The following is an 18,494-nucleotide window of genomic DNA, read 5'->3' as shown; positions in this document are numbered from 1 at the left end:
CCTGCATGAGGCTGGATAAAGCTGACACTGCCACGCATGGAGATGAGGCAGGGCTGTGGGAATGTGGCAGTTATGAGCCTTGCAGAGCAGTACCTTCTAGGAAGTTTGCAACCAGCCTCGGTGTCCCAGGAGCTGCTGCATGGCTGTTTCTAGGAGAAGCATCCTTAGCTGACCTCAGGCACCCCCGAAACCTCTTTCTGACTCTTCAGCTCTGTCCTGGCTTCCTCCAGATCTTTCTGCAAGGGGGCTTGGGCCATCTCCCTGGTCGATATCCTCTTTTAGAATAAGACACTGGCCACTGGGCAGCTTTCTGGTTTTCATTCATACTCAGCCATTCCATCATTCTTGAACGTTCCCCGTCTGTTACCACCTAAAGCTTTGGCTGGCCCGCATCAAACGCACTTGGAAGAGTCTTGGGCTTGTGCAGACCCATCATCTTTCCTCCTCTCCTTCCACTGGAACTCCCAGCCAGCACAAGAGGAGATGAATCTCAAACTGGGCAATTTACCTACCTGTTGGCAGTGCCACCCAGAGGGTTAGAGTTGAGAAAACTGGCCAATGTGAGATCCCTGGTGAATTGGCTGGCGTTGCTCGTTCCTCTGGTTGTAGAAAAGAACATCTAGTTGACAGCAGCAAACCACGGTGCCAAGATCTGAGCCGTGACTCCTGGCTTTTTCCTTCCCTGTTGTCCCTTGGGCCACTGACTTCAGTCTTCAGGCCCGTTAAATACTCTAATACGTCTATTTCCCTTAACTCTCTGGCTCCAGGCCCCCAAGGGCAGTGACAGGCGGCCACAAGGCAGAGTGGGGCTCCGACAGAGCCAGATGTGGAGCCAAGCAAGCATACTTACTAGTTTGGACAAGCATCTTGACCTTTCTAAGCCTCAGTTTCCTCATCTTTTACATGGGATTGGTGGTAATTCTCAGGGATGGTTTTAAAGGAATAATTATGCAAAAACTTAGTGTGTGGCTTGGCATATAACGGAGGCTTAATAAATGGTACTTGTTACTTTCACCAGCTCCACCGTCACCACCACCACCCCGACCTCCATCAGCAACACCAGCATTGCTATCAGCAGCGTGAACAGACGTGGGTTCCAGTGCCAGACTAGCCCTCTCTGTGTGGGGAAAGAGAAGGGTGGAGATTGAGAGTAGAAATGAGGAGGGGAAGAGAGAGGTTGGCATGTGGCCGTTTCAAAGAAGTCCAGCCTGGAGCAGGGGCTGGAGGCTTGGACCAGCCCATGACCAGCAGACCAGCTGGCTCAGCTGGCCCCAGAGTCCCAGTTTCAGATCACCCTCCACCAAGCCTCTATGCAGACTCATGTCCTCCATCGAGGCTGGGATATTCTGGAATCAGCAGAATATTTGGGGAATGGCTCTGGAGCTCTGGAGCCAGGCAGACCTGGGCCCAAATCCCAGATCTATCACTGACCAGTTGGGTGAACTTAGACAAGTCACTTAATTTCTCTAAGCCTCAGTTTCCTCCTCTGAAAAATGGGTATAGCAGTTGCCACCTGAGACGGTTTCTGGGAAGGGTAAATGGGATCACAGATGTCCAGTGCCCAGTAGTGCCCTGCTTGATACATAGGAGGTACTCATGTTCCAGTGGTTTCTTCCCTACTGCCCACCCTGCTGGTCCGTCTCCTGCTTCAGAAGGACTGGGTCTCAGAGCACTGCGGCCAAAACTTCATGCTTTGTCCCTAAGAGCCCTGGGCTTCCTGAGGAGAAGCCCTGGGAGGAAAGTGGAGACTGACAGTCTGAGTAGCTGGGGGAGTTTGACTCTGGGTGCATGCAACTTTGCCACAATTCTCTGCTAGCCTGGAGCCCCAGTTTCCACATCTAAAATGGCAGTAGTAATACTTTTAGGGTTGTTGTGAAGATGGAATGAGACATTGCATGGAAGACAGTGCCTGGAACACAGCAGGGAATATTATATTCCTAATATTATCATCGTTACGTATTTCCCGGTTTCTGCACTTTCCTAGTGTGGGCGGGTCAGAGAGTGTTTGGTTTCCAAGATTACGACATCTCAGCCAAAGGCCAATGGCGAGAGGAGTGTGGATCTGGCCTGGCCACCTCCGGTTGCACCAGGCCAAGGAGCGGCCTAGGCTGACGTGGCAAGTACCCCCGTGAGTCACCTCACGGCGTCAGAGCCCGTTAAGCTCACCCCAGGCTACCAGGCATACCGAGAACTGTCTCTGGAACTCAGACGTGTCTAATTCTACCAGGAATTTTCCCAGGGATTTGCTGCTGCCCATTGCCAAGGGCTCCCTGTAGCTTCGGCAGTGTTCTGGGTGGGCATCTTCCCTGGTCAGAGACTTGAGCCTCTGGCCTCTTTGCTCCAGTGTTTGTTTACCTTCAGCCAGCAGTAACAGAGTGAGCTTGATGGGTTGGAAGACATGAATGCGAATCCTGCATCTGTCACTTAGCAACAGTGCAAACAAAACCAGTTCAACTCCCTTCTCTGCCTTCAGTTTCCCCTGGGGGGAGATAATGACCCTCTCTGATTATTTCTGTGAGCTGATGTGAGACTAAGGACAATCCAGTGAGGTCATGTTTGGGAAAACCCGAGGTGACCTTAAACTGATACAGACATGAGCAAAATGAAAACTCAGTCATATGTAACTTTGGGCACTGTCTCTCCCTCTCTGACCTCAATTGCCTTCCCTATAAAAGGAAGGGTTTGGGGTGATTGGCATTCCCCAGAGTTGTGATTCATGAAAGGAAGGGTTCTATGTTGAAATTAATTTGGTAAAGACTGCACCTGATCTCCCTCATAGCCCGTCACAGCTTGTGCTTGTGTATCAAAGGCTAGGAGAATCCTGCAAGAAACAAGCCTATTTAGCTTTTTTTTTAATTATTTTTTTAAATTGACTTTTGGCTGCTTTGGTTCTTTTGTTGCTGTGCATGTCTTTCTCTAGTTGCGGCGAGCAGGGGCTGCTCTTCATTGCGGTGCGCGGGCTTCTCATTGCGGTGGCTTCTCTTGTGGAGCATGGGCTCTAGGTGCACGGGCTTCAGTAGTTGTGGCACGCGGGCTCAGTAGTTGTGGCTTGCAGGCTGTAGAGCACAGGCTCAGTAGCTGTGGCGCACAGGCTTAGTTGCTCTGCGGCATGTGGGATCTTCCCAGACCAGGGCTCGAACGAACACATGTCCCCTGCATTGGCAGGCAGATTCTTAACCACTGCGCCACCAGGGAAGCCCAAGCCTATTTAGCTTTGATGAACACAGATTTTACTAATTTGAGCACAGAACCTCATTATTATAATTATGACTATTGCTATAACTATTATTATGTTATGGTTATTTGTATTAATTGCTCTGATTTACCTACCACAAGACATCCCTTGAGAAGTGACCAGGTGACATGAATGAGGACCCTCACAGCTCTGGCTGACATGGGTCCACACACGCTGAGGGGCAGGCCCCAGGCTGGCAGGGATCGAGGGGCTCACGCTCTGCCTCTGTGTCTTCCAGGTGCCTTCCTGATCCCGTACACCCTGTTCCTCGTCATCGCTGGCATGCCCCTGTTCTACATGGAGCTGGCTCTGGGCCAGTACAATCGGGAGGGGGCAGCCACTGTGTGGAAGATCTGCCCGTTTTTCAAAGGTAAAGAAGGAATCTGGGGGAGTCAAAGGTTGTTCTACAAGACTTCTGCGTGCCCCTGGAGAATCTGCTCCAAAGGTGGGATCTGCGGTAGACCAACTCTCTCGAGATTTACGGTTATTGGCAAGGTCAAGCGCATCCACCATTCAAAGTAACATGGAACGCATTGGGGGCGTCAGGAACAGCTTTAGCCTAGAAAGTCTGGAAATCTGGGCTCCAGTCCAGGCTGTACAGCTGAGTGACCAGAGGGAGTCTGTTTTCCTGAATGGGAAAAACTCATAGAAGTGTCAGAAGTACCCAGCACGCATACCACTACTCTCCCCTCTTGCTCCCATGGCAGACATGATAAGTGGATCACGTGTCTTTCCACCGTGGGCAAGGGGCTTCATTCCGCTGGGAGAGAATGTTATCATGCCTCAGTGTTATCCTGCCCAAGGGGTGGGGGGAGCTGGGATACTTATGCTCCAACACCTGACCCGGCTGCTCCCTGGGGCATTAAAGGTCCTGGCACTTTTGCCTTGCCTGATGAGTGGATAGAAGGGGCTCCAGGGGCAAGAGAGAGCCCTCAGGCAAAGGAGTGGGGGGTGGGGCCCTAGGGGATTTAGGGCTCTGACAATCTGCTACAGAAAAAAAGAGAGGTGTGGGGGTCGGGTAGTGCAATGGTTGGAGCCAGCTCCCCAGGAGAGGTGGTTCTGGGGAAGCCCCTGCCTGACCCCTCTGCCCCCCACCCAGGAGTTGGCTACGCTGTGATCCTCATTGCACTCTACGTTGGCTTCTACTACAATGTCATCATTGCCTGGTCACTCTACTACCTCTTCTCCTCCTTCACCCTTCACCTGCCCTGGACTGACTGCGGCCATGCCTGGAACAGCCCCAACTGCACCGATCCCAAGCTCCTCAACAGCTCCGTGCTGGGCAACCATACCACGTACTCCAAGTACAAGTTCACGCCGGCAGCAGAGTTTTATGAGTAAGTCATCAACCCCTTGTCCTGTTCACACGGGCGCATCGAGACCTGTGCTGGGCAGGACCTGAGCCAAACGCTAAGGAAAACCACAGGAGGGGAGGGGGCCACACCAGTCACTGTAATGTTTACTCAGCAGCCACCACAGGCCTGATCCTGGCTAGGAGCCAAGGATACAGCCGTGGACAAAGCTTGAGGAGCTTGTGTTCTGGCACAGAATGGGGGTGGGGAGACAACATGCTAGCAAAAAGGTAAGGAAGCAAGAACACTGTACGGCATGAACATGCCCTTCAGGAAATCAAACACATTTTAGGGAGTATAAGTGCTCTTAAGGAACTAAAACCAGTGCTACACAGTGATTGTGTAGGGAAAAGGAACTTTAGTGCAGGTGGTCAGGGAGGGCTTCTAGGAGGAGGTGTCATAAGAATTGATGAAGTCAGCCAGGGGAACACCTAAGGGCTCAGCTGGTAGATGATGGAGCTGCAGCTTGAACCCAAGTCGATCTTATCCTGAAGCTGTCACCTGGTCCCCCCTGTGCTGCTGTCTCTCTGGGGCTTCCATGGGTGAAAGTAGCCAGAGTTTGTGAGTGAAATTTAGGAAGCGGGAGGCAGGCCAGCTGTGTACAGCTCAGAGAAATTATGTGGACTATGTGCATGAGAGGCACTGACTGGTGGTAGAAGACAGAACGTCTTTTAAAAAAAGAAACATTTTATGTTGAAATCATTTTAGAGGTAGAAAAAAGTTGCAAATGTAGTACACAGAGCCCCTGTAGACCCTTCACCCAGTTTCCCCTAATGTTGACACCTTATACAACCATAGTGCAATGATTGAAATCAGAAAATTAACATGGATTAACTAACCTGCTAAAGACTATTTTTGAATTTGTCAGTTTTCCCACTAATGTCGTATCCTGGTCCAGGATCCAACCTAGAGTCCCATGTGGCATTTAATTGTCACATCTCCTTAGTCTCCTCCAATCTGTGAGAGTTCCTTAGTCTTTCCTTGAGTGTCATGCCCTTGATGCTTTTGAAGAGCACTGGTCAGTTTTTCTATAAAATAGCCCTCAGTGTGGGTTGGTCATTGTTTTCTCCTGATTAGACTGAGTTTGACATTTTTGGCAAGAATAACGTGGAAATGACATTGTGTCCTTCTTGGTGCATATCATATCAGGGGGTACAGGATGCCAGTCTCTTATTACTAGGCATGTTGACCTTGATCACTCGGCTAAAGTGCCATCTACCAGCTTCCTCCTGTGCAGAGGTTAGCATTATTCTCTGTAATTAGTAAGTGTCTTCTGGGAAGTTACTTTGAGGTTATGCAAATATCTCATTTGTCATCAGACTTTTGCCCACAGTTCTTACCATCCTTCAGTGAGTCTTGCAAACGAGGATTATTATTTATAGTGTTGATCTAAAGTGATTTCTAGTCCCATCATTCTCTCTAGATTAATTGAAAAGTCCCTTTTCTCCTATTTATTCATTCGTTCGTTTACTCATTTATTCATTTCTATCAGTATGGGCTCATTGGTGTTTATTTAATTCTGTGGTTTTAACCCATAGCCATCATTATTTATTTTGTTGCTCCCTAGAATTCTCTCAACCTCTACTCCATCCTTTTAAGTCCTTGAGGTTGGTAATCGTCAACTTGTTTGCAGTCACCTAATTTCAGATGTTTGCATGGTGGTCTCTTCAGAATGTAGCATCTATCGTCTTTATGCTTCAGGCGGGGGTGAGTCCCATTTTAGCAACCCCTACGCAAGTGTTAGCAGCTAAGCAGAAAGTCCCTGGTACAAGCTGTGGGGCAGGACAAGTAAATCCCACTCAAACCTCACTCTCAAGGTACACATGGTCTAGAGTAGTGGTTGGAAAACTTTCCAGTAAAAAATTAGATAGGAAATATTTTGGGCCTTGTGGGCCACATAGGTCTCTTGCATATTCTTTATTTGATTTTACCCTTTAAAAAGATAGAAACCATCCTTAGCTCACAGGCCATAACTCAATGGGCCACAGCTGGATTGGGGGGCAGGGGGGTGGGGCATGGCTTGCTGACTGCTGGTCTGGCGCAGTGCTACTACGGAGAACTCCCCGTGATAGAAATGTCCTATGTCTGCACAGCCCACTGCAGTAGCTGTGTGCCACACGTGGTTAGTGAGCAGTTGAAATGTGGCTAGCGTGACTAAGTTGAATTTTTAACTTCATTAATTTTCATTCGTTTATGTGTAAAAAGCTCGTGGTTACCGTATTGGGCAGTGCAGGTCTAGAGGATGGAAAACAACAAATTCACCAACACCGAAACCTTAGGGCCACTCTTCTTTGGTCCTATGTATTCCCTAAGCCAAGGACCTTGGAACGAGTCCTGATTATCCAGAGAGTGGGGTTCCTGAGGACCATTTCCACTCCTGCCATCTCGGTGCAGCATGACCAAGGAGTCTTGGTGTGGTTAAAGGTGGTCTCTGGAAAGTCTGCTGCCTCCTGGGGCTCAGAGGAGTCAGGGTTCTCAGGACCCAGGAACTACCCTCAATGAGCCATGGCGGAGAATTTGCTAAGGGTCCTGGACCTGTGTGTCCACCTGCCCCCATCTGTGTTTTCTGCAGACTTCCAGCAGGCATGTGCACAATTATGTAGATTTGGGAATTTTGTGGGGAGAGGGTCCACAGTTGTCATGGAATTCGAAATCCTTCTACAGCCCCGGACGGATCTGAAGGACTGCTGTTACTTAAAGCAAGCATCTCAGTAACACCACCATCCCTGTCTTCCTCCTCATCGCAGCAACAGCTAATCACTTACCGTGTGCCTCAAGCTTTCTGCTAACTTATTTGTGTGTTATTTCAGTGTAAGCCTCACACCAACCTGATGAGGTTTCTGTAACTCTTACCTTCATTGCATACATGACGCGGCCTCATTTCGCAGATGAACAAATCACTGGCCCGTGGCCACATGGCTAGTCCTGTGCAGAGCCAAGATTTGGACCCAGACGGTTTGCAGCTACGGGACCCCAAGAGTGAGCGCCCCCTTACACTCTGCCCCCAGGAGCCTCACTCTCCTCTCCCTGGCCTCTCCCTTGCCAGGCAGTGAAACTCCAGAGCCTGCAGGCTTAACTTCTGTGTTATATTGGATTCTAGCCGTTATAAACGGCTATGATTATTCCAAAATACTGTCATAGTCACAACTAACATCTATCCAGCTTAGATTCTATCCCAGCCATGCATTTGGAAGTGACATTTGAAGTGGGTTTGAATCCAGGAAGTCTGGCTCCAAAGTCCAGGCTCTTAGCCCAGCAATTCTAAACACTGGCTGCTCATTGGAACCACTTGGAGAGCTTTAAAACACACTGATGCCTGGATCCCACACCCAGAGATTCACTTCGTTGGTCTGGGTGCAGCCGGTGGGGCGTGGAGATTTTTATTAACGGCCCTCCAGTGATTCTAATATCCAGCCAAGGCTGAAAGCCCCTGTCTTAGCCACTGCACTCTCCCATCTCAAACAGAATAAGATTCTCAGTGGGCTCAGGCTAACATGCCTACAGTATCATGTCATGGAAAATCTAGGGCCTCCTTTATTCTTCTCCTTAGGGGCGTGGCCTCGGACATTCCCAGAACCGTTAGGGACCTTGCAGGCGGAGGTTTTAGGCCTTCCTAGTTTACAAGTGTGGTTTGGACTAGGAGACGATAAAGGATAGTGGAGCTGAGGGTGCTGCTGATACAAGTAATTGGTTCCGTGCTTTCTCTATCATCTCATGATAAAGGAAGAAAACAGGATCTTTCTTTTTGCTCTTGGCAACCCTCGTCCTTATAAATTAAAATGGGAAATGATAGCCTTGTCTCTAGTCTAGTTATTATTTGATTCCTTCTCTGACGTCTTCATAGCCAGCAGATCTGCCCCAGCCGGAGGGAGAAGTGAGTTGGGTTTTGAAACCCAGGTTGCTTTAATTACAGCCTGAAACTTCCTCCCGGCTTGTCTGTGAGCAGAATGAGGTGAAAGGAGATGACATTCTCTTACGTGGGGCCGCAGGGGCTTGGGGGTTGTCGTGGGGAGCAGAACCCAGGGATTATTTCTACACCTTCCTGCTCCGCAGAGCTCCTGCCCCCTTCCCTCCTCCCCCTTCCTTCCCCTCCTCCATCCTTTGAAGTACACCCCCACCCCAAGCTTCACAGCTGCCGTGAGCCAGGCACCAAGCATCTTCTCACGTCCAAGTCCCATTTAGTCCTCGCAGTTCATGGAGGGGGGAATTACTCCTATTTTACAGATAAGAATGTAGTGGTACAGGTTTTAGGGAAGTGGCAGAGCTGGGATCCGAACCCGGGCCGTCTGAGTTAAGGCCCTCGCCCCATCCACAGGCCTCTCCCGTCTTCTCTTCCATCCCATCAGAGTCTCCAGTGGGGTGTGTTCGGGACAGGAGTGCAGGAGTCCCTCTGGGGAGATCGGAGCCCTTCTCATGCATCTCTTTCTCACCTTGAAGCTGCTTTTTTTTTTTTTTTATGTTATGTTATGTTATTTATTTATTTATTTATTTATTTTTGGTTGTGTTGGGTCTTCGTTTCTGTGCGAGGGCTTTCTCCAGTTGTGGCAAGCGGGGGCCACTCTTCATCGCAGTGCGCGGGCCTCTCACCATCGCGGCCTCTCGTTGCGGAGCACAGGCTCCAGACACACAGGCTCAGTAGTTGTGGCTCACGGGCTTAGTTGCTCCGCGGCATGTGGCATCTTCCCAGACCAGGACTCAAACCCATGTCCCCTGCATTGGCAGGCAGATTCTTAACCACTGCGCCACCAGGGAAGCCCTTGAAGCTGCTTTTGTGTGCTTCTCAGTATCTAAGTCATGAGCTGCCTCTGGATTTGTTTTTAATGGCCCTTTTATCTAAATGCTTCTGCTTTAAAAGTTACCCCCTCTCAGTCTGGGGACCCAGCAGGTAGGACTCCCAGGACCAACCCTGAGGAGATTACTTGGTTTTTTTGCTTTCCTCAGAGCCTGCTGGCCGATTCTCTCGCCATCTTGTACTTATTTAAGCTGATAGATTGAACATATCATTCAAGGGAATAAAACTTCGATACTCCCCAGACTCCAGGCCTGAAGCCAAATAGCCCAAGGCTGAAGGAAACCCCGAGGCTCTGTAACTTAATCTGTAAAAGGGCACCCTTGGTGAACACGCTCAGGGAATAGAAAACTTCTACCCCCTGCCTGTTCCTGGTGGGGAAGAGAACTCTCCCTCCACCCCAACGCTAACCCTTTGCACTTAAACGTAAAGTGAGATCTGAGCCCATTTGGCCTGTAGACTTCGGAAAGTCTGGACCGTGTACTCCACGATGATTCATTTTCATTAAACTGCTGGAAAACTACAACAAACCCAAGTTACTTGTACTAACCCCCAAGGCTTGGGCCTGTTACGGGGGAAGAGGCTGGGTTCTCTTTTCTTGGAAATCAGCTCTGGAGTCTGGCTTTTTCACTGATGAAATATCTAGACAACCACTGCCAGGCTGAAAGTGGACCTCACACACATGTGGGTCACCTGGGCCGGTTAGGAGGCATTTCGGCCATCTGATTGGATTCTAGAGTCATTTTAGCACGTTTGAGGGCAAGCACAGTTGGTTCAGTGCCTTTTTTTTTTTTCATGATTTTAACAGTCAAATTGGCCAAATGGTTATTGATACCATTCAATACTTGGCCCGTATGGAAAGAAATGGGAAGAAGCAGGATTAAGAGTCAGATGGGCTCAGTACCTGATTCTGGTTCTCCATCTTTTTAGATATGCCCGGCCTCTCTTCTCTTCCAATCTCCTCCCTTCCCTTCGCTTCCCTCCCCTCCCCTCTCCCCTCCCCAACCCCATGCTTCTCCTCCTCTTCCCCCTCCCCCTCCTCCCCTGCCCCCTCCTCCCCTCCCTTCTCCTCTCTCTCCCCCTACTCTTCCCCCTCCTTCTCCTTCTTCTTCCTCTCTGTCTCCCTCCCTCTCCCACTCTCTCCCTCCCTCTCCCACTCCCTCTCTCTCCTTCCTTCTCAGCATAGGAGAGGGACCTCAGCCAGGGCCTCATTTTTGAGCTGAGACTAGCAGGGACAGAAGTTCACCAGGCAGACACATTGGGCCAGGAAGTGTGTGCTAGGCATAAAGGAACAGACAGTTCCAAGGCCCAGAGTGACAAGAGCTTCATGTAATTCGGGAATGACAAGTGGCTGGTGGTCGCCAGGAGCCAAAGGCATGGTGTGGCAAGGCATGGGGTGCACTTGGTACAGGACGATTGAGAAAGGCCTCCGATTCTGAAAGGCTTATGTTTTTATCCTCTCTACCAGGATTCCACAACGCTGATGCTTTTGACATTTGGGGCTGGATAATTCTGTGTTGCGGTGGGAAGGCTGTCCTGTGCATTTTGGACGTTTAGGCCCATCCCGGGCTTCTGCCCACTAGACACCAGTAACACCCCTCTGCCCTCCAGCTGTGACAACCAAAAATGTCTCCAGCTGTTGCCAAGTGTCCAGGGAAGGCAGGGGCAAAATTGCCCCCAGTGAGAACCACTGTTTTAGGTGATAAGGAGCCTCTGAGGATTTGGGGGCGGAAGAGTGACAAAGTTAGAACACAACTTCAGATGAATCGGATGGTTCTACGGCAGCACAGACTGTGGATTTAAGGAGGCCGAGTGGAGGCAGAGAGACTGGGATGGCGGGAGGATGAGGAAGTTTTTACAGTAGTCCTGGAGGAACAGAATATGGGTCCGGCCTGGCATCGGGCCATGAAGACGGGGTTGTTGGTTGCAGATCAAGAGATAGGACTAGGAGGGGCCAGACACAGAGACTGATTGCTCAGGGAAGCTGATGCAGGGTGAGTAGTTTAAAGCCATAGCATCCTGCCTGGGGGCAGTGGGGATGAAGGCCGTTCTGGAGATGGGGACACGGGTCTTTGTGGGCCTTGATCAGCCACACAGCTCTGCTCATTCATTCCTGCGTGCTCACTGCAGACTCCTCTGTTTGCCTGTCACCACCCACCTCCCTCTCCCCATCTCGCCCCTACCACACCTGGGCACCCCTTCTCAACTCACCGGCTCTCCCACAGGCCCGCAGAGAAGGCACCAGCCACCCCCTCCCTGGAGCCCGCCACACTGACTCTCTTGGCTGAGTTTTCTGGGCACTCCTTAGCTTCTTTGCCAATGCCCACTGCCCCTTGAAGGCTGGGACTCAATCAGAATGATAGTTACAATGACCACTGGCGCTGAGCATTTCCTGGGTTCTAGGCACTGTCTCACATTCTGCAATGTAAGCCTCGTGAGAGCCATTTTACTGAAGAGGAAAAAGGCTCAAGATGGGGAATGTTTGCACCAGCTTTTGTTACCCAGGAGCTCCATGTGGCTGGAGCCATCACCTACTTGTCCACAGCCTTGTCACCTGCCCCCAGCAGTCCTCTTTCAGTTTTGACTTCTTTCTCACGAAATTAGGTGTGGGAGATTCATCCATACAGAGCTAGTTGCTATATAATATTCCAATTTATGAATATATCATAATTTATGTAGTCTACTGTTTTTGTTTTGTTTTGTTTAATATTTATTTATTTATTGGCTGCATTGGGTCTTAGTTGCAGCACGCGGGATCTTTTGTTGCAGTGTGCAGTCTTCTCTCTAGTTGAGGCGCACGGGCTTAGTTGCCCCAAGGCATGTGGGATCTCAGTTCCCCGACCAGAGATCGAACCAGCATCCCCTGCATTGCAAGGCGGATTCTTAGCCACTGGACCACCAGGGAAGTCCCTGTAGTCTACTGTTTATAGATACTTATTTTGCAATTTGGGGTTGTTATGAATAATGCTGCTATGAACATTCTAGACCATGTCTTTTGGTGAACATATGTACATGTTTCTATTGGGCAAATACCCAGGAGTGGAATTGCTAAAGCAGAGGATACACATACCTTTAGTTGGGGTAGATATTCCCAAATAGGAGAAAAGTTTACTCTTATCTCAGTCTCTAGACCAGGTATTCTAAACCTCAGCAACATGGCAATTTTGGAGGCTGTCCTGTGCCTTATAGGATGTTTAGGTTGTCCTGTGCATCATAGGATGTCCCACTTCTCTGTCCTCTAGATGTCTCCTACCCAAGTCGTGACAGTCAAAGACATCTCCAGCCATTGCCAAATGTTCCAGTGTCCACTGCTTTAGACCATGAGTGCTATGAGGGCAGAGACCTTTCCTTTGTTTATTTACCACCATCTCCCCAGGACCTGGCTTGCAGGTGGCACTCAAGAGATATTTGTTATGTTGAAAGCTTCTGTTGCCGTTTAAAAAGCAGCCTTGGGTGAGGACGTCTCCCCAGATGAGTTGCTGGCCCAGGGCAGGGAGGTGCTGGGCACAGGCCATGACTGTGCAGGGCAGGTCCAAGTGATGCAGGGCTGTAGCCGGGGCAGCCCAGGGCCTGTCTCCATCAATGTGCACTTTGGAGGACTGGCCTGTGGTCGAGGCCTTGGTCATCCTCCCTGACGACACCATCTTCCCCGGTCCGCTCCCCTCTCCTCCCCACAGGCGTGGCGTCCTGCACCTTCATGAGAGTAGTGGGATTCATGACATCGGCCTGCCCCAGTGGCAGCTCTTGCTCTGTCTGATCGTCGTCGTCATCGTCCTGTTTTTTAGCCTCTGGAAAGGAGTGAAGACATCAGGAAAGGTAATATCTTTGTTTCTCTTTCAGTTGGGAGGTTGACCTCAAAAAAGATGTTTTTTTCCTACCTATAAACAGGTAGTTGGTGAAAAGAAAAGGTGGTGCTAGAAGTACAAAACCTGGGTTTGCACCCCAGCTCTGCCACTGGCTTGCTGGAGACTTTAGACGAATCCCCTCCCTTCCCTAAGCCCAGGACTCCCCAGCAGTAGGATGAGGGAGTGCAAGTGGATCAGGGTTCTTCACACTTTCCCACCAAAGCCTCCCTAATAGCAGAGACCAGGGAATGGGACACCCCAAGGGTCTCTGGAAAAAGCCCAAAGCAACCTGTTGACATGTGTTTGATAAATCTTAAATTCTGGACTAAAACTGCATGCAAATATTGCAGCCTTCTCTAGCATATAACCATTTCCTTCACTATAAAATTGATTGTTCCCACCTCTGAACTTTTGAGTAAATGAGAACGCTCCAGAAGATATCTAGATGAATCCTGGGGCATCCTCTGAAACAATGTGGAGTGCTCGCAAGGGTCTGCGTTTCCTGGAGAGAGGAGCACAAGGTTCGATGACCTAGGAGAGCCTTCCAGAGTTGGCATTCTGACTTAGGTGACACTGCCCCCCATAGTCAGCACCTCAGGGTGGAGTATACTCAGGTCATGGGCCACATTGATTCTGAGCCTGAGGAATATCATGAGAACAACAGCTCCATTTGGACCCTATGGGTCCATGTGGAGCTTGGCTGTATTAAAGAGGCTGTAGCTGGGAAATATTCTGTCCAGTGTTTTGGTTAGCTATCGCTGTGTAACAAAATACCTCAAGATGTAGAGATGTAAAATAACAACCACTTTATTCCCTCTCATGATTCTGTGGGTTGACTGGGCTCAGCAAGGTGGTTCTTCTGCTCCACGTGATATTGCCTGAGCTACATGTCTGGGGGCTTGACTGGGCTGGAACCTCCAAGATGGCTAACACTCATGGATGGCAGTTGGTACTGGCTGGGAGCTTAACTGGAGCTGTCAACCAGAGCACCTTGGGTGGTTTCCATACAGCCTCGCGCTGTAGCTTGGGTATCTCACAGCATGATGGCTGAGTTCCAAGAGCATGTTCCAAGCAGACAAGCCCCAATGTACAAGTAGCTCTTGCAGTCTCTGTTTACATCATGCTTGCTATTGTCCCAATGAACAAGATAAGTCTTGTGGTAAAGCCCAGAGTCAGTGTGGAACACACAGTGTGTATGTTCATTGGGGGTTACAAGGCAACAATAATCAGGTAGGCATGAATTTATGAGAAGCTTCATTAGGCAACTGATTTTGAATTTTTTTAAATTTATTTTATTTATTTATTTTTGGCTGCGTTGGGTCTTCATTGCTGTGCGTGGACTTTCTCTAGTTGCGGCAAGCGGGGGCTACTCTTCCTTGTGGTGCACGGGCTTCTCATTGCAGTGGCTTCTCTTGTTGCGGAGCACGGGCTCTAGGCGCACGGGCTTCAGTAGTTGTGGCACGCAGGCTCAGTAGCTATGGCTCGCGGGCTCTAGAGTGCAGGCTCAGTAGTTGTGGCGCACGGGCTTAGTAGCTCTGCAGCATGTGGGATCTTCCTTGACCAGGGATCAAACCTGTGTCCCCTGCATTGGCAGGCAGATTCTTAACCATGGTGCCACCAGGGAAGCCCTAGGCAACTGATTTTGAAAAGTGGGGTGCATCAGGGTTCTCTCTGGTTCTCCTAAAGTCTTGGTTATGCCATAGATAGCAAAGATAGTGACAGGGGACCAGCAACCAACAAGAATGAAATTTGACAAGAGCCTGAAGTGGAACTTCCTATCAGCATATTGGAGACATGGTATCTGCCCCAAGGAAGAACCCAAATGAAATGCAGACCAGGGCTTGGAGGAATTCTAAGATAGAGCAAAACCAGGCTAGGACCACAACCATCCCAACACCTGACACATAGTAGGTCTTCAGTAAATATTTATTGACGGACTAGTGAGGAAAGAAGGGAAGATAGAAAGAAAGGTAGGTGGGTAAATAAGTTTGGGGAACTTCATTAAGTGTTCTTTTGAATTCAACTCGTTAAACATTTACGGATACCTACTATGTGCCAGGCTTGATGCTAGTACTAGTGATGCAAGAAGAAATAAGACAGATTCAATTGATTGTAGTATTATGTGTGTTATAGCCAGGTAGATATAGGTCAATGTTATTAGTTTCTTGCATCTCCGTTCAGAGACATATGTGTGTCCCCCTTTCAATAAACACTAATGGTCACAAACTATACACACTATTATAGATCTTGCTTTTTAAAAAACTTAACTTTACCTTGAAGACAGTTTTACATCATAGGTTGCACTTTCATTGAGATACAAACTGTGGGTTTTTCAACTGTCATTAAATCAATTTAGTGGGTCACCACAATTTTTCAAAATGAAATCGTCTAGATAATAACAGCATGCATTGCACATACTAAAGTTAGAGCTGTCTTGTGGAATTTTTGTGTTTCAGTTATAGCAACCCATATGTCTCGATAAATAAGGTTTTTCTTACCATGAGTGCCCATGGTCCAAAAAGCATAAGATGTTACATTAGTGGAAGAAGGAACTCTTCAGACTGAGAGGGTCTGCAAAGACCATGGCGAAGGTGGCATTGGGCTAGGTCAGGCAGAGATGGGGCAGAGGGAAAGGGTTTTCAGTGGAAGGAGCTGCAAGCAAAACTACAGAAGCCCCAGGCCAGCCTTGTCCAGCCTCTCTGCGCCCCTCCTGGGTATCAGGAGCAGGGCTTTCCTGGCCTCTGCAGGCAGCAGAGCTGCAGAAGGTGTATGAGCTTTACTACTGCTGCCGGCCTGGGTGAGGGGCCACCACAGGCTTCTAATATTACACCCCAAGATTAAGCTTCCTGTAGCCATCGCCAAAGGGGTACAGCCTGCCCCGCCTTGTTTAGCACTTGGCTGGAGCAGGCCTGAGTTGTCTATGGGGAGACTGATGCTAAAGAGAAAAGGAGTGGAGCCTCGCATGCTCCGCTTCTTTGTGCAAAGTCGCCTTTGGAGGAGGAGGACTCACGCCCTCCCCTGAGGAGTGTAATGACGAGTGGGGCAGGAGTGTTGCCCTAGGAAGCACCCCGCAGATGGAAACTTGTCGTCTGAAGTCCCTGCCCGCGTTTTGCCTCCAAGCAGGCGAGGACCCCTGCAGTCCATGGGGAGGGGCTTTCTAGAATAAGGAACTTCATGCAGGACATTGCTGTGTCCTGTCTTTAATTGTTTTTATACCCTGGCTCATGAGAAAACCAAGAGCATTGCTTATTTCTTCCCAGACTACGTCTGGAACAGGACACGGATCTTTTCTTAGCAGGCTGCCAAAGCCACAGAGCCGGCCTGAAATGAATTGCAAGTGTTCACACTTCCCGTCTTGGCCGGTGAAGGCTCTGTTCTTGGGAAGATGGCTCCACAGCTGGGACACTGGGGGGCGAGGTACAGTCTGAATCAGGGAAAGGGGTTACCGCAGACCACACACTCTGTGACCCTGGCCCACCGACCACCGCAGGGTAGAGGGCGGAGGTCAGTCAGCCCCCAGGGCGTCGGGCAAGTGTGCACACACTGCCGCTTGCCGCCCTGGAGTCCTGTCTGCCCACCCGCCGCTCACAGGCGTTGGCTGAACCAGCACTTAGCAACTACAAGCCTGTACCGAATGCCTAAATGTTGAACTGGAAGGTTCTCCAAAGCCATCTACTCCAGCCTGCTTGTACAGATGGGGAGGCTGAGGCCAAGAGAGGGAGAGGGTTTCACAGCCGTCTTGGCAGAGCCAGGACTTGAACCTGGGTCTCAAATATGCAGTAGCGTGAGTGATTAAGCACATGGCTTTGTGGTCAGACCACCTGGGTTGGAGCCCAGACACCATCGTTCCCTAACGGGTGACCTCGGGATGAATGATGCCACCTAAGCTACAGTGTCCTCACCCGCAAGATGAGGGCAGTTCCTGATCCTGCCCGCCTCCAGGGCAGTTGGGAGGATGGGGTGAGAGGTCCTCACTGCTGGGCTAGCAGATGGAAATTGCTCAGTAAGTGATCCTCATCTGTCTTTGTCCCCTGCCTCCACCTGAGGGAGCTTTCAAAGCATGGAGTGCAAGCCCCATCCCAGACCAATTAAATCAGAAAGTCCAAAAATGGAGTCTGAACTTGGACATTTTTGTCTATAACTTCCCACAGAGTAGTCTAATGAATAGTCAGGGGTGAGAAGGAACAGCGAGGAAGCCTATGCAACCTTCTCCTCTCCCCACTTCTCTTCTCTGTTTCTTCATCGTGGGCAGGCTGGGCTGGTGTCTCTTTTCAGTCTGGGGACAGTTTCTTCCCTTATGGGTTTCTGGACGAGGCAGTTTGTCTTTGCCCTAAATCCATCCCCAAATAAAGAGCAGCCAGGGATTCTGCTTTCTGCCCAGCCACATCCCTCCCTGGGCAGTGAGCTTAGGAGGATACACTTGAATGAAGGTAAACAAGCGGGGGAGAGAAGGGAGGAAGGAGGGCGTAAAGGTGAGGGTGCTAGTTCCACCTGGGGCAAGTCAGCACAGGAAGCTTGTAGAGCAGGAGGCGCTGGGCACCAGGAGAGTCTGCGTCCTCACTGCCCTTGGCTTCCTTGGCAGCGATGCCCCCAGGGTGCTGACTTTCTTATTGGGTGCAGCCTTGGTCTGTCCACTCTGTCCTGGAGTGCCCCAGGCCTGGCCTGGAGGTGGAGCTTTTAGCCCGTGCACTGTGTGAAGGAAGGTGTGGGGAGGGTGTGACTAGCTGCCCCCCGCCAGCCCCCACCCCGCTGGCAGCAGAGTCAGGCTCTCACTGCGAGCTTGTCCACCGCCAGGTGGTGTGGATCACGGCCACGCTGCCTTACCTCGTGTTGTTTGTGCTCCTGGTCCATGGCATCACGCTGCCCGGCGCTTCCAATGGCATCAACGCCTACCTGCACATCGACTTCTACCGTCTGAAAGAGGCCACGGTCAGTGCCCAGTGACCACCCACCCTTGGGCCCGGGTTGGGGAGGGTTCTCGGTGCAGGCAGTGGAAGAAACTCTGGTCCCAGCTCTGCGTAGCCTGGGATGGATCCTTCCCACTCCGGGCTGCAGCTTCTCCACCTGACCAAGGCCAATTTGATTTGCACCTGACAGTCTCTGTGAGCCTGTCCGGCTCTGATGGCTTGGGATCTGTGGTTCTGTTGAGTGGCCTTTGCAGACCCCTCCTTTCAAGGAAAGCAGTACCCTGTCCTGGGTTCTTACCTCTGCCCTGTGCCGTGGCCCCAGCCTCACCCCAGCCACCCTAGCCCTATTTCTACTCTGGTCTCCAA

The 18,494-nt window shown here is 50.3% G+C and overlaps 1 protein-coding gene across 1 annotated transcript in view; it reads left to right on the top strand.

The window, feature by feature from the left end:
* SLC6A2 (solute carrier family 6 member 2) overlaps positions 1 to 18,494 on the top strand; it is a 37,697-nt gene that overhangs the window by 9,037 nt on the left and 10,166 nt on the right. Inside the window, exons 2-5 of the mRNA XM_007167592.2 lie at positions 3,474 to 3,605; positions 4,335 to 4,572; positions 13,054 to 13,192; positions 18,016 to 18,150. Coding sequence (XP_007167654.2) covers positions 3,474 to 3,605; positions 4,335 to 4,572; positions 13,054 to 13,192; positions 18,016 to 18,150 — 644 coding nt within the window. The remainder of the gene's footprint in view (positions 1 to 3,473; positions 3,606 to 4,334; positions 4,573 to 13,053; positions 13,193 to 18,015; positions 18,151 to 18,494) is intronic.

Source organism: Balaenoptera acutorostrata, chromosome 19, assembly GCF_949987535.1.
Source record: "Balaenoptera acutorostrata chromosome 19, mBalAcu1.1, whole genome shotgun sequence".
NCBI classification, from domain to species: Eukaryota; Metazoa; Chordata; class Mammalia; order Artiodactyla; family Balaenopteridae; genus Balaenoptera; species Balaenoptera acutorostrata.
Note: the sequence above shows the minus strand (reverse complement) of the source record. Positions and strands in the feature narration are given on the sequence as shown.